Source organism: Vicugna pacos, chromosome 8, assembly GCF_048564905.1.
Source record: "Vicugna pacos chromosome 8, VicPac4, whole genome shotgun sequence".
In the NCBI taxonomy this organism is placed as follows: Eukaryota; Metazoa; Chordata; class Mammalia; order Artiodactyla; family Camelidae; genus Vicugna; species Vicugna pacos.
This window is the reverse complement of record NC_132994.1, coordinates 73,536,327-73,549,248: the sequence shown is the minus strand read 5'-3', so window position 1 is coordinate 73,549,248 and position 12,922 is coordinate 73,536,327. Positions and strand designations below refer to the sequence as shown.

Here is a 12,922-nt window from a genome sequence, read left to right as displayed (position 1 = left end):
CTTCATCCAACTTCTTGTTCATGGGACGTGTTATTAACGTGGTTTTGAACTGAACCAGAGTGATGGCACAGTTGCACCATCTGGTAAAGGGACTGCTTCTGAGACCAACACCGTTTTCTATGAGAACGTCAGAGAACTAAGCAATTAATGGTCTCTGAACCGTGGATGGAGACGGAGGGAAATATGGTCTATAAATATCACTGTAACTACTGAAATCTGCTCGGGGTCTTCCTATTCCCCTTTGCAGCTCCACCCTGAACAGTACGAAAGTCTGGATTTGAAAGGAAAAGCTCAGTTTTTGGATTTCTTCCATAGTTGTCAAATTTTAGCAGCCTCTGAGAATTTGCTCAGGTTTTTCATGTTTCCTGGCATCTGAGCATATAAGGATTTTTGGTATCAATTTTTAGTTTACAGAAAGCTGGAAAGTTACCAGAGTAACTGTCACGTTTACAGATTCTGCTTATTCCACCTTCTTTGTACATTTTTCAAATAGGATTGTGTGAGCGGAACAGCCAAAGAGGATTCTGGGGCTTTGTTGATGTACAAGATAAGTACCCGTCCTCTTTTGTTTTCAAAACTTGTAAATGATGATAGAGATTCTAACAACTGTGTGTTGAATTATCACCGCAGACTGGGTCTGCACTGTGTGTATTTCCTTACATCTTCAGAGCGTTTGTTAAAGTTGATAATATTATTGCTAAAGACAGATGTAAAAACTGAAGCTTATGGAGGGAAAATAATTTCCCCAAAATCACACAGGTGATAAACTATGTCTGCTTGGCTTTAAATTCCATATTCTTTCTTCCACAGTCTTCTGGTTCCCCAAGGAGCACTTTAGGTATTGCTTTTATAGCTATGTACTTGTTCATTCATTCATTCTTATTTCCTTTCAGTCACTTATCTTTTCAATTCACAGATGTATTTTCTACATTTACTAGGTTCAAAGTAGTGTGAGAGGCATTCTGGTAAATAAAAAGAGAAGTATGACCCAGTCGCTGCTCTCAAGGGTTCCTAAATTAAGTTGGAAGATCAGATACAGACACCAACGCTCACACTCTGGCAGGCAAATTTACTGGGATTCTGATGAGAGAGAAAGGCATTACTTTTTTTCTGGAGGGACCATATGAAGCACATAAGTCCTGAACGTGGAGAGGAGAATTTTACCTGACTGAATTGTTGAGCTTCCTAGAAAAGAGCACAGTACGGGCACGATGCGGCAGGATGCGGGTTCTCAGCTGCTTCTCCTTATCGCAAAGCTCGTGTCCTCACATGCTCTCTCTTGGGTGAACTCAGATCTTGATGCTGGTTTGTTTGATGTGACTTAGGCTAAAGGCTACGTGCAGACCCTAGAGGGCTGAACACTGAGGTGACGATAAATGATGGTAGAAAGTCTATTCGTCTGATTAGAATGGAAAATAGAGTGTTGTCAGTGATTACTGCTTAAGGAACAACCGTACATTAGTACGTTAGCAAGTGTCTCTTCCTCATGCATTTTCAGGTCAGCTGGGGGTCTGCAGCCCCAGCCTGTAATGGGCTGGAAGGCTCTGTTCGAGCTGCGGGTGGGGCTGCGCTTGGTCCTCCCTGGGGCTTGGGCTCAGGTCTACGCCGTGTGTCAGCTGAGAGGAGGACACTTCCAGGGGTGCTCCGCTGACGGCCGGGGCAGCGGTGCAGATGCACCCTAGGGCCTGGTTCAGTCGTGTCTCCTCATGTCCTGTTAGCCGAAGCTGATCGCATGGCTGGGCCCAAAATCAGGGGCAGGAGGGAGATGAGAGTTATTTTTTTTTTAATTGAAGTGTAGTCAGTTATAATGTGCCAATTTCTGGTGTACAGCATCATGTTTTAATCATACATATACATACATATATTTGTTTTCATATTCTTTTTCATTAAAGGTTATTACCAGATATTGAATATAGTTCCCTGTGCAACACAGAAGAAATTTGTTTTTTTATCTTTTTTTATATATGGTGGTTAACTTTTATAAATCTCAAACTCCCAGATTTATCTCTCCCCACCCCCATCCCCCTGTAATCATAAGATTGTTTACTACGTCTGTGAGTCTGTTTCTGTTTTGTAGATGAGTTAGTGTCCTCTTTTTTCTTTTATTTATTTATTTTTTAGATTCCACACATGAGTGATATCATACGGTATTTTCCTTTCTTTGTGGCTTACTGAGTGAATATTTTTGAATAATATAATCTACCATATATACAATGAAAGAGAGGGGAAGAAGGTAAAAATCGTGACAGTTGGTCTAGTAAGGAGAAAAGTCTAAAAGCACTTGAAAAAATAGTAAGCAGTAAGATTATAAGTAACAAATAACAGTAAGAGACTTCAGAAAGATTATGCAGCACGAAGCATAAATGCTAGTACACAGTGGACGCAGGGAGGGCCCGGAGGTGAGGGAGTCAGCACGAACTCTCGTAGTGATGAAAGCCTGGAATGGAGCGGTGACAGCTGGGAGGTGAAGGACCTGAAGATATGAAGAGCATTTCTGAGTCACAATCAGTTACGCCTGGCACCTTGCTGGGTGTAACAGCAGGGAGGAGGGTCCAAGTGGTGACTCTGTCGAAGCCCTTAGAGAATACAGGAGAGCAGCCAGAGGTCTAGGCGGGCGGGGGAGGCTTGACGCTTGGATGATATGGGGGATGGTGGTGCTTTGACAGAAATAGGAAAGTCAGGTCGGGGCGGGCGGGGGGGACAGAGAGTGACACCGAGTGACCTCTGCTGAGCAGGAGCGGTTCTGGAAGGGCTGAGAAGCCCAGGGACAGGCAGCCGGAGGAGAAAGCACGCTGATGGGACAGAGGTCCGGGGCAGGGACCCAGGAAGAGGGGCAAGTGGGACTGGATTTTAGGTGTCTAGTTTGCATCCTAGCAAATGATCCGATGCCTAACTTTAATTCTACCACGTGTTAAAGTCTCCTGTTCATACACATTGATAGACAGATGCAGCACATTTTTATAGATGTCCACTGGCTTTAAGTCTGAGGCTGGACGGAACAATGAACAATCCTGGTGGCACTGGGACCCTCTCCTCTGGCTTCACCGCCCTGGCAGTGTGATAGCTGGCGACCTCGGGGGTGTATGTGGGTCTTCTGTAAACCTGTTTATTACCAATTCTAGAGAAAAATGCCTCATAATTGGTAATAACCAACTCTCTTTGCTTTTTAAAGCAGAATTAAGTGCCACTATTTAAAATTGTTAATTATAAGGATGTATACTTTCTGGGTAAATCAGTTTGAAAAGCGTATTACTTTTCAGCGTGCTTATGTAATCAGTGTGATACATGCTGCTTTCCCGCTAGACCTCACATCCCTGTGAGTATGACTTAGGTTCTCTTCTGCTGGTGTGCGCCATCCAGCCCCACATCTCAGTTGCCGGGCCCAGTTCAGCGTTCCTGTGTAACACGCACGTGTGCAAGTGCTGGGCCCTGCTGCAGGGTGAGGGCGCCTGTCCTAGCCACTGTCCTTCATGTTCCATGACTGCGTGCAGACATCAGACAGAGTCGGATTGTAGACTCTTCTGCCCACTGCAGAACTGAAGACAAGTTCAGCCGCACCGGGCATCTCAGTGCTTGCTCTTTCTCTGTTTTTGTTTCACTCTCACACAGAGCTGTGACCTGGATCAGCAGAGCATCGTTCACATGGTGCTGAGACCGCAGAGAAATGGCCAAGAAAGGGGCACAGCTAGAGGGGACAGCCCACGATATGCTGCGGAGGGCTCTGAGAGCTTGACTCGCGTGGACCTCAGCAGCTCCGTCCTCCCCACTGACTCGGTGGGCCTGGCTGTTATTCTGAAGGACGACAGCGAGGACGGTGCCCCGCCAGCTGGAAGGCCAGGTAACTGTGATGACTCTGTCTGCGCTAGTAAAGCGTTTTGTGTGGTGAAGTCTCGGGGAGAATGGTCAGTGTGTGTGTGTGTTTAGTGCATGACAAGTTCTAGCTCACTGGAAAGAGAGTGCTTGAGTGTCAAATCTGAGGTGACACATTTAATAAGTACAACGAAACAGGGTTTTCATGTGAAGAATGAGCATGAGAGATGGGGAAGGTGCCTGGGCCACGGTGGTTATATTTTGGGTGGTTTTTTGGGGTTTTTTTTGGAGGAGGAGGTGGGGTGATGGAGTCATGTGATACATGACTAGGGTCAAAATATGTGATTAAGGTACATCTATGTGCCTCTCAACTTTGGCCTTTCTTTCTTTCTTTTTCTTATTTTCTTAGAAAATATGTTTTGGTTGATTATGTTTCTGATAATATAGAGAAATTTTAAAAAGGAGAAGGAGAACTTCAAAGGGATTTAGTGACTTGCTGGTTCTAGGAAACAAATGACAGTGTCAGTAAAAAATATCCTTTGTGTGTAAGAATTCTTTCTTTGCTACAGTCCGTTTCAAAAATGTTTTTCTTTGGCAAGAGTGGCGATCCCTTCACTATTTTGACAGTATTAGTGTATTTCCCTTTGTCTTTTATTCTCCAGTTGGAATAGTCAAAGGTAGAACAGTATTGTTTCTGTGTGACAGAAAACACAAAATAACGACAATGACTTTACAAGGTAGAAGTTTGGTTCTCTTCCATACACAATAAGAGGAGACATAGACAGTCCTGGGCTAGTGTGACCTTCACAGTGTCAGAGAATTCTAGAACCAGCATGATGGAAGCCTCCTGCTAAAATTACTGAATGAAAGTTTAATTAATTTAAAAAATTATAGATGAGATTAAAAAAAAGATATAAAAAGGAAATTTTCCAGGGACAAGTGAAGAAGTAGGAACAGCACAGCTGTTTTTAAATAAACAACATGTTAAAATAGACCAAAGACCTGAATAGACACCTCACTGAAGAAGACGTACGGATGGCAAATGACCAAATGAACAGATGTTCAGTATCCTATGTCATTAGGGAATTGCAAATTAAAAAAAATGAGATACTACTACACACCTATTAGAATGGCTAAAATCCAAATCACTGGCGACAGCAGCCGTTGGCTGGGATGTGGAACCCGTCAGCGCTCATTCTTGCCGGTGGGAGTGAAAAATGGTGCCGCCACTTTGGAAGACAGTTTGACGGTTTCTTACTAAACTAAATACCCTCTCACCGAACAATCCAGCAATTGTGCGTTTTGGTGTTTATTCGAATGAGTTGAAGATGTACGTCCACACAGTGACCTGCACACAGGTATTTACAGCAGCTTTATTCATAATTGCCAAAATTTGGTAGCAAGCAAGATGTTCTTCAATAGGGGAATAGATAAACTGCTATGTCCAGACAATAGTGCTAAAAAGAAATACATTATCAAGCTGTGAAAAGCCATGGAGGAAATGCAAATGCATGTTCCTAAGTGAAAGAGTCAAGTTGAGAAGCCTGCATACTATATGATGCCAACTACATGACATTCTGCAAAGGAGAAAACTATGGAGACAAAAAAAATATCAGAGGTGGCTAGGAGTTTACAGGGCTGAATAGTCGGTACAGTACAGATTTTTAGGACAGAGGAGCTATTCTGTGTGACACTGTGGTGGCTACAGTCATTATAAAACCCACAGAATATAAAACACAAAGGTGAACCCTAGTGTGAGGGTCATAACCATGTGTCGGTGTAGGTTTGTTGGTTGGAACAAGTGCCCTGCTCTGGTGAGGGATGTTGCTAGTGGGGCAGACTGGTGTGTGGTGGGGAAGGACTCTGTGTTTTTTGCTCAGTTTTGCTGTGAACCTAAAATTGCTCTAAGAATTAAAGTCTGTTAAAAATAAGTTAAACTGCTTTTAAGACTTGAGCCCTGGCTACATACTATAGATACAGCATGATTATTAGAGAATATGTTCTTCTCAGCAACTTCTTGCCAGTGGTTGAATGTCGTATAAGATGAAAATTGTTCTGGGATTATAAATGAGTTAGCACCTGCCAAACGCACATCAGTCACGGAAGCCTCCTAATGGAAGAAAGTGATAAGCTTCAGACAACTCTCATTTTATCCCAAAATCAAGTCTCATGTACTTGAAGACGTGTCTTACACCTGCTGATGACTTTGAGCCAGAGGGTGTGCGTTTCCTGGTGCATCGAGCAGCTTTAAACCGTCCCTGAAATGACAACATTGTGGCAGTCATACCAGAGCAACTTAAAGTTGCTATCAGATCAAATTATTAAAATGATGTTATTATTCTACCAAGTACTTGATTTTTTTCTCCAACATAGAAATTTTTACTATAATATGCTCTTTCAGTATGATAAGTGAAAACACAAAAATGATTTTGCCAACTACAGAATTTTTAAGGTAAGGGAAATTGTCCTGTATTCCTTTGCAAGAAGTCTGAACACTATTTCAAAAGCAAGATGAGTTGCTCCGTTACTGTACCTTATATATCCCGTTGGCCCTCTGTATCCCTCGGCTCCACATCCGTGGATTCAATGAACTGTGGATGAAAAATGTTAGAGGAAAAAAAGTCCAGAAAGTTCCAAAAAGCACAACTTAAATATGCCAATTGCCTGGCGACTATTTATGAAACATTTACATTGTATTTATAACTATTTACATAGCATTCACACTGTATTAGGTATTGTAAGTAATCTGGAGATTATTTAAAATATTTGGGAGGATAAGTGTAGGTTATATGCAAGTATTATGCCATTTTATAGAGGAGACTTGAGCAACGATGGATTTTGGTGTCCAAAGGGGTTCCTGGAACCAATGCCTCATGGACATCGAGGGGTGACTTCCTGCAGTGTAATTAACTACTTGTCACATTTTTGCTTTCCACTTTGGAGGTACATACGCTCATCAGATGCAAATAAGTCTCATACACTTCATGCCTTCATTGCCTGGAACATGGATGATACTGGATATATTGTCATGTTGCAAAAAGTTTTATTCAACATGTAAAATGACTCCTATGACTCTTCAGCTCTTACTCGTCACATGTGGCAGGGGAAATGGTGAATAACTGCATGTGGACGGCTTGGTGCACCGTGCTGGGGAGGGTGTGGAGTGCCAGCAACAGTTCTTGGAAGTCAAAACTTGCTGGGGGCGGGGTTGGTTAGGGAAAATCAACTGTTCCACCCAGAACAGCGTAAGTGTCAAGTAAACTGTTCCCTCATTTGTTGTTATCAGCCATCTTCTGAGTACTTCCTTTATTATTATTGTTATTGTTATTATGAGCACATAAAGTTTATTTTACCGCCTTAACCATTTCTAAGTGTGCAGTTAAGTAGTGTTAAGGATATTCACATTGTGCAATCAATCTCCAAAACTTTTCCATTTTACAAAACTGAAACTCTGTACGCATTGAACAACTCCGTTTCCCCTTCTTGCAGCCCCTGGCTTCTGCTCTCTGTCTCTGTGAATTTGACTGCCCTAGACACATAGCTGGTTTCCATTATGGCTCAGAGGACTGATGTATCAGAAAGGTGTTTGAGGCTCGGGGGTCGGCGGGAGGTTCCCGTTGTGGAGAGAGCTCTGAATTCCAGAACTTTCAGTGACCAAAAAGGGCCTTGATAAGTTTCAGGCACATCTTTCTTTTTCTGCTGGTGTTTCAGGAAGCGTTTCACGGGATGCGTTTTTTCTTAAATCCATAAGAAGTACGCAGTGGAGCAGAGCTGGGAGGAGTGCCAGTGTGCCCTTCTCCGGGTGGCAGAGGACACTGAGAGGAAAACCCAGATGCCGCGTGGTGAGCAGCTGACCTCAGCGATGACCCGGGCTGGTTGGCGGGGTGAGCTTCCTGCCGAAGGTGGGGAAGACAGGCCGGGCTGGCCTTTCTACCCTCTGCTTCCTTCCCGCCTGTTTTGGCACACCTGACTCTGTTGAGGTCAGTTTGGTTTTTGTTGCTGTTGTTTCTTTTAAAACATAAGCAGTTAAAAATAAGCCTTGGGACAGCGGTGGGAAATGACAGTGCGAAAGTTGTCAAGATTCAGAGTGATACTTGCTGGGGGCCTCAGGGTGTTGCAGTTTTTATGAAGTCCCTCTGCAGAGTGATACTGGGACTAAAGGGGGAAGGGAAGTTGCGCCCTAGACTCAGTGAGGCCTGAGCTGCCTGTGTGCTCTGTTCATGCAGCACCTCTACAGCGTGCAGTGGGCGGGTGTCCCTCTCCCGGAGGCCTTGGGACCCAGCGAGGTAGAGCGTTTACAGCTCTGCTCGTTGAGCCCCAAGGACTTTCGGAGGATGCTGAACAAGTGCCGAGATGGTAGGATTTGCGCTTGACAAGAGAGTGGAAACCCAGGCAGAATATTTCCAGCTGGCGAGGTCTGTCTTCGGACTCATAGGAGCATTCTAATTAATGCAGAGTGTGCCAGAAATGCGGGCAGGTGGCTGGGTTCCATTTTCTTGATTTGGTTAGAAAGAAGATAAAGAAAAAATTGCAAATCAAGTGGTAGAAAGTTGACTGCCTTTAATACACTCTTTTAAAACTTTCTAAATTTTGTGAAACATTTATTGAAGGTGTGGTTTGTATGATCTGGAGCTTCCAAAAATTTTACGCTTGATTCCGTCCCACCTAGGGGAATTAGCGAAAATGTCCATTTTATGAAAGAAGTTGAAACCCTCATGACAAATAAACAAACTATTGGGAAATTCTTTTTTAATTCACTTTTTAGGTGATAGCATAGAATCAAGCTCAAACTCCTATAGCTTCTAAATCTATTGAACTATAATTAATTTTCCAAAGGATACACCTGAACCTCTGTAAAATCTTAGAAGTTCTTCCTCAGTCCTCAAAGATTAAATTAAATTCACTGCGTTTGGTGTTAGAGGTGTGTTATTACACTCTGATTCTTTGAAAGTGAATGCCCTGTCTTCTCTGTGTACGATAATTAAACAAATCTGAATATTCAGTCCATCAGTGTAGCTGTAATTCACTTGGGGATCAAATGGCCAGTTGTTTGTCTAGTGGATTAAATGAAAATCCCTTGAGCCTGGAATATTTTTTATATCCTAAGTGTTTACCACAGTGCTTGTTTCTTGGTAGGCCCTTAATAAATATTTGCTGTTGCTGGAAAATGCTATAGGAAAAAGTGACAGGTGTTTGTTTCTAGTCCTTGGGCCAGTGCACCGTATCCCAGGGTGTGATGTGTCAGTGACGCTGATACTCAGCTCAGGGGCGAAGAGCTGGGCTGGCTGAGCTGCGTCCTGGCTCTGCTGCTTTCCAGCCCTGTGACTCGGACGGTTTACCTTTTGTTGCTTAAAGTACGATCTGTGGACCAGCGGCATCAGCATCACTTGGGAGTTTGTCAGAAATGCAGGACCTAGGGCCCCATCCCAGACTTCCTGTATCCGAAACTGCCTTTGAATAAGGTCCTCAGGTGAATCATGCACCTGTGAAAAAGCACCGATTTTCTTAACACACCAGGCCTCAGTTTCCTCATTTACAACATAGAGATAATGAATCACCCACCTCATAGAGCTGACTCCAGCTACCCTGACCAGAGCTCGCACCAAGGCCTGGCATATGTGGAACTTAACACCTTTTAGCCATTTCGTTATTCTTTCCTTTTCCAGCTCACACGGTCAAAAGGCTTAATGTTGAGCCTGACTCTAAACTCAGTCTAAGTTCATAGATCCAGGGCTACCTGAATTAATTCATTACAAAAACAGAGGATAGAGTCCCCATTCCCTATTCCGGAAACTTCCTACTCATAAGACTGCCTTCTTTCAGCTTACTCTGGTTTTGAAGGGCTTTTGTTTTATTTTATTTTATTTTATTTTACTTTACTTTATTTCATTTGTTTATTTATTTGTAAATGTTCTCACTCCCACCATATATTTAGGAACAGATTAGAACAGTGGGTGTTCCAGGACAGTGAGGGCCACCATCAAGGACAAGACTACTGCTGGCTGTTTTCCTGGAATTGTGTGTTTCCATTGCCCTGGAGCCCTAAACATGTATGGGGTTGTTGGCATCCCCCCACATTCTATTAGGCAATATACTACTCCTTTTAGAATGCCCCATCAGAAAATACAATTAATTGTTGGCTTGTCATGGTCTGTGTTTGGTCACTGGGAACCACATGGACAATAGGAAGTTTCAATAAGGCAAAAAAAAAAAAGATGAAGTTGTTATAATTTTTTTCCTACTCAGACTTGCTCAAAAGTCCCTTTGGCTCCAGTATTTTGAACGAGCAGATTAGCTGGGGACTGATCACAGATGTGAACCACAGGGGATTTTATCCACCTGGCCCTAACAACCAGTGATGGATGAGAGCAGAACAGGGACAAATTAGTGTTGGGCTTAATGATGCAGACAGAGCTTAGGTCCTAAGTGAGCAAGAGACGGCACACACGGACTCAGATTTGATCAACTGGGCACATGTTTCAGACCAGAGTCAGTGCATGAAACAACACACTGGGAGCTGAATGCTGCTGCTGTGTCTCTCTGATGTTTACGTGAACCTAATATGTGGATCCCTACGTGGGTCTAAAAGTATTTATGCTTACGCAACTGCAAGAAAAAGATGTGTATGCATCTTCACCATGTCCTGCCTTTCGAAGACAAGATGCTTTTCACTAACCCGCTGACAAACTGAGGCAAACATTTTAACCTAGAGATGTGGCTTAAGCAAGTGTGACTTGCCAGTCTTCACAAATTGCTGCCATTTTCTGCATAATTTCTTTATTGTCACAAAGGATGTAAAGACATAGCTTAGTGAGTGATTCTTCTGCCTGAGGAGTTATTTATAAAAGCTGCTTGTTATGTGGATTTCTGATGCCAGTATAAGCATTTTGATAATAAAAAAAGTCAGCTGAACACTTTGATTTTTGGGCTGATGGCTGTGACGACACCTTTCTTTAAAAATTGTTGAATCATCTGATAATATTTTACTGGATTAACTCTTTCAGAGTGACATGACTGAAATCCTGGTGGTGTCTCAAATATTTAACAAGTAAATACACTCCTGGGGAAGGACAGACCAAGAATACTAGGAACTAGAATTTTTTCTTAGGCAGTGAGGCAACATAATTCAAATTAACCATATAGGATTTCCCTTAATGAAGATGAAAAAGATTGTATCTATCTATTACTAAGTATTTATGTTTTAATTAATACTTCTGGCATGTCCACTTGCTCCAGTGAAGTATAACCATAGCTTTAATTCCTTGGCTTAGTCCAGTCTCTTTATGGCAGTGAGGAATACTGTGTCTCAATAAAATACAGCACATCTTCAGTGATGCTCACTCAGGGCTGTTGTCTGATGGCACGTTTCTGCAATTGGCTACTTATTATAGAGAAACAGGTTAGAACTTTTTGTAATCTTTCATTGACAGAGCAATCCAGTATTTTTCAGACTTGCTATTTTTCTAGCTTCTTGTCAAGTTATCATTTTCATAGGTATCTTTTCCTTTTGGACTTTGTGGCAAATAATTGTTCTTGCTTGTATGAGGAAAGAATAAGTTTGCCCTTTTAACACAGTTAATTTAATAGATTTACTGCATACATCATGACAGCAGACATAAGAGTGGCTCACTCAGGCTGTTCAAGCCCCCTCGGGAAGTGAACCTCACGAGGCAGGATGTCATCCCGCGGGCTGTCCGCAGTGTCTAACGCGGTGCTTGGTGTTCAGCAGATGCTTAATAAATGTGTGTGTTAAATGAATAAAAGCAACATTGATTTATTCCTCCTTTGATGTCTCTTTGAGACTAAGTCATGCAATTCACTCAGATCCAAGATTTTAAATTGTGGGAGAAGTTTAGATTTCTGGAGCAAGGTCCAGTTCTTTTGTCAGAGACAAACATATCTTAATCATTGCAATCAACATCACAAGGTGCTCTGACTTCAGAATTCTATGCACAAAACAGTTAAATATGTTCCTAAACCCTCCACCCCACAAATACAAGGTCTATGATGCCTCTTCCTCATTTGCTGTGATGTCACTTAGTGTCCACCATCTTTGAATCACAATATCCTACACATCGCTTATTTTTCCCATAAATTAAAATTCCGTTTATGACAGTCCTCAGAAAATCAAATAAGAAGTTTCTCCCCTCTTCATACTCCCTTGTACTATTTACTGTTAGCTTTAATTTTGTGCAAATTTTTCAAAGTATCAGTGAAAGCCCTTTTTAGCATTTCAGTGTGTGTTTGTGTGAACGTGTGTAATAAAGAAATGTTAGGATTAGATTGCTGGATTAGGTGCAGCACTGGTTAATGTCTTACGGGGCAACAGACCATTCTCTTTGGAGTTACCTGTTACACTGAGCAGGAATGGGACTCTGTTGGCCACACACCGAACCTGTTTCTTATGAAATGCTTTGTAGGCATTGGCTACCCATGTAAAGTCAATGATCACTCCTTAATAGTGTGATAAAGTGAGAGTTCTTCTCAGATATGACTCTCCATGTATATCCTTTGTGACCCAATCAATTTGTTCAATTATACCCCTGTAAGATGAGAACAAATTTTTATTGAACCTACGTAAATAACTATGTAGCCGTGAAAAGTAAGGAGGTTCAATACAATTATTTGCTTCTGATTTTTGAGGGCCAGTGAAAAACCAGAGACTATTTACAAATGTTTCAGTTGAGTAAACAAAGGCATAGTATACTAAATTAAAGGTGAGATAAATGAAGAAGGAAAAGATCTTAACATATCCATTAAAAAGAACCTTAAAAGCAACACAAAACTAGTATTCAAAACAAGCAGGCATAAATTTAGTTATTATTATGCAGTTAATTCTTATTTTGTTGGATCTTGGGTTAGTGGTTTATTTCATGAAGATTGCCTATTTCCAGACTGAAATGAGTTCTGGAGTTCCTGAATCGTTCCACTGGTACAGTCTGAAGGTTGTCAGGCTGATAGCAGCTCAAAGCCTGTGCCTCAGAGTCTGTGTTTTTGAAGTATCAGGAGTTCAGAGCACCAAGCACAGTCTTTTCTCTGAGGCCAGAGACCGCCCTTCCATGAGGAAAACACAAGCTTGGGCCTGAGCTCTTAGGCAAGCCTCAGATGGAAG

At 42.2% G+C, this 12,922-nt stretch overlaps 1 protein-coding gene across 4 annotated transcripts in view; it reads left to right on the top strand.

Moving 5' to 3' along the window:
* The window catches only part of PRKN (parkin RBR E3 ubiquitin protein ligase), a 1,151,747-nt gene that overhangs the window by 358,333 nt on the left and 780,492 nt on the right, over positions 1–12,922 (top strand). For all 4 annotated transcript variants that reach the window (XM_072966149.1, XM_072966148.1, XM_072966150.1 and 1 more), the window contains one exon: positions 3,610–3,838. In XM_072966149.1, coding sequence (XP_072822250.1) covers positions 3,610–3,838 — 229 coding nt within the window. The remainder of the gene's footprint in view (positions 1–3,609; positions 3,839–12,922) is intronic.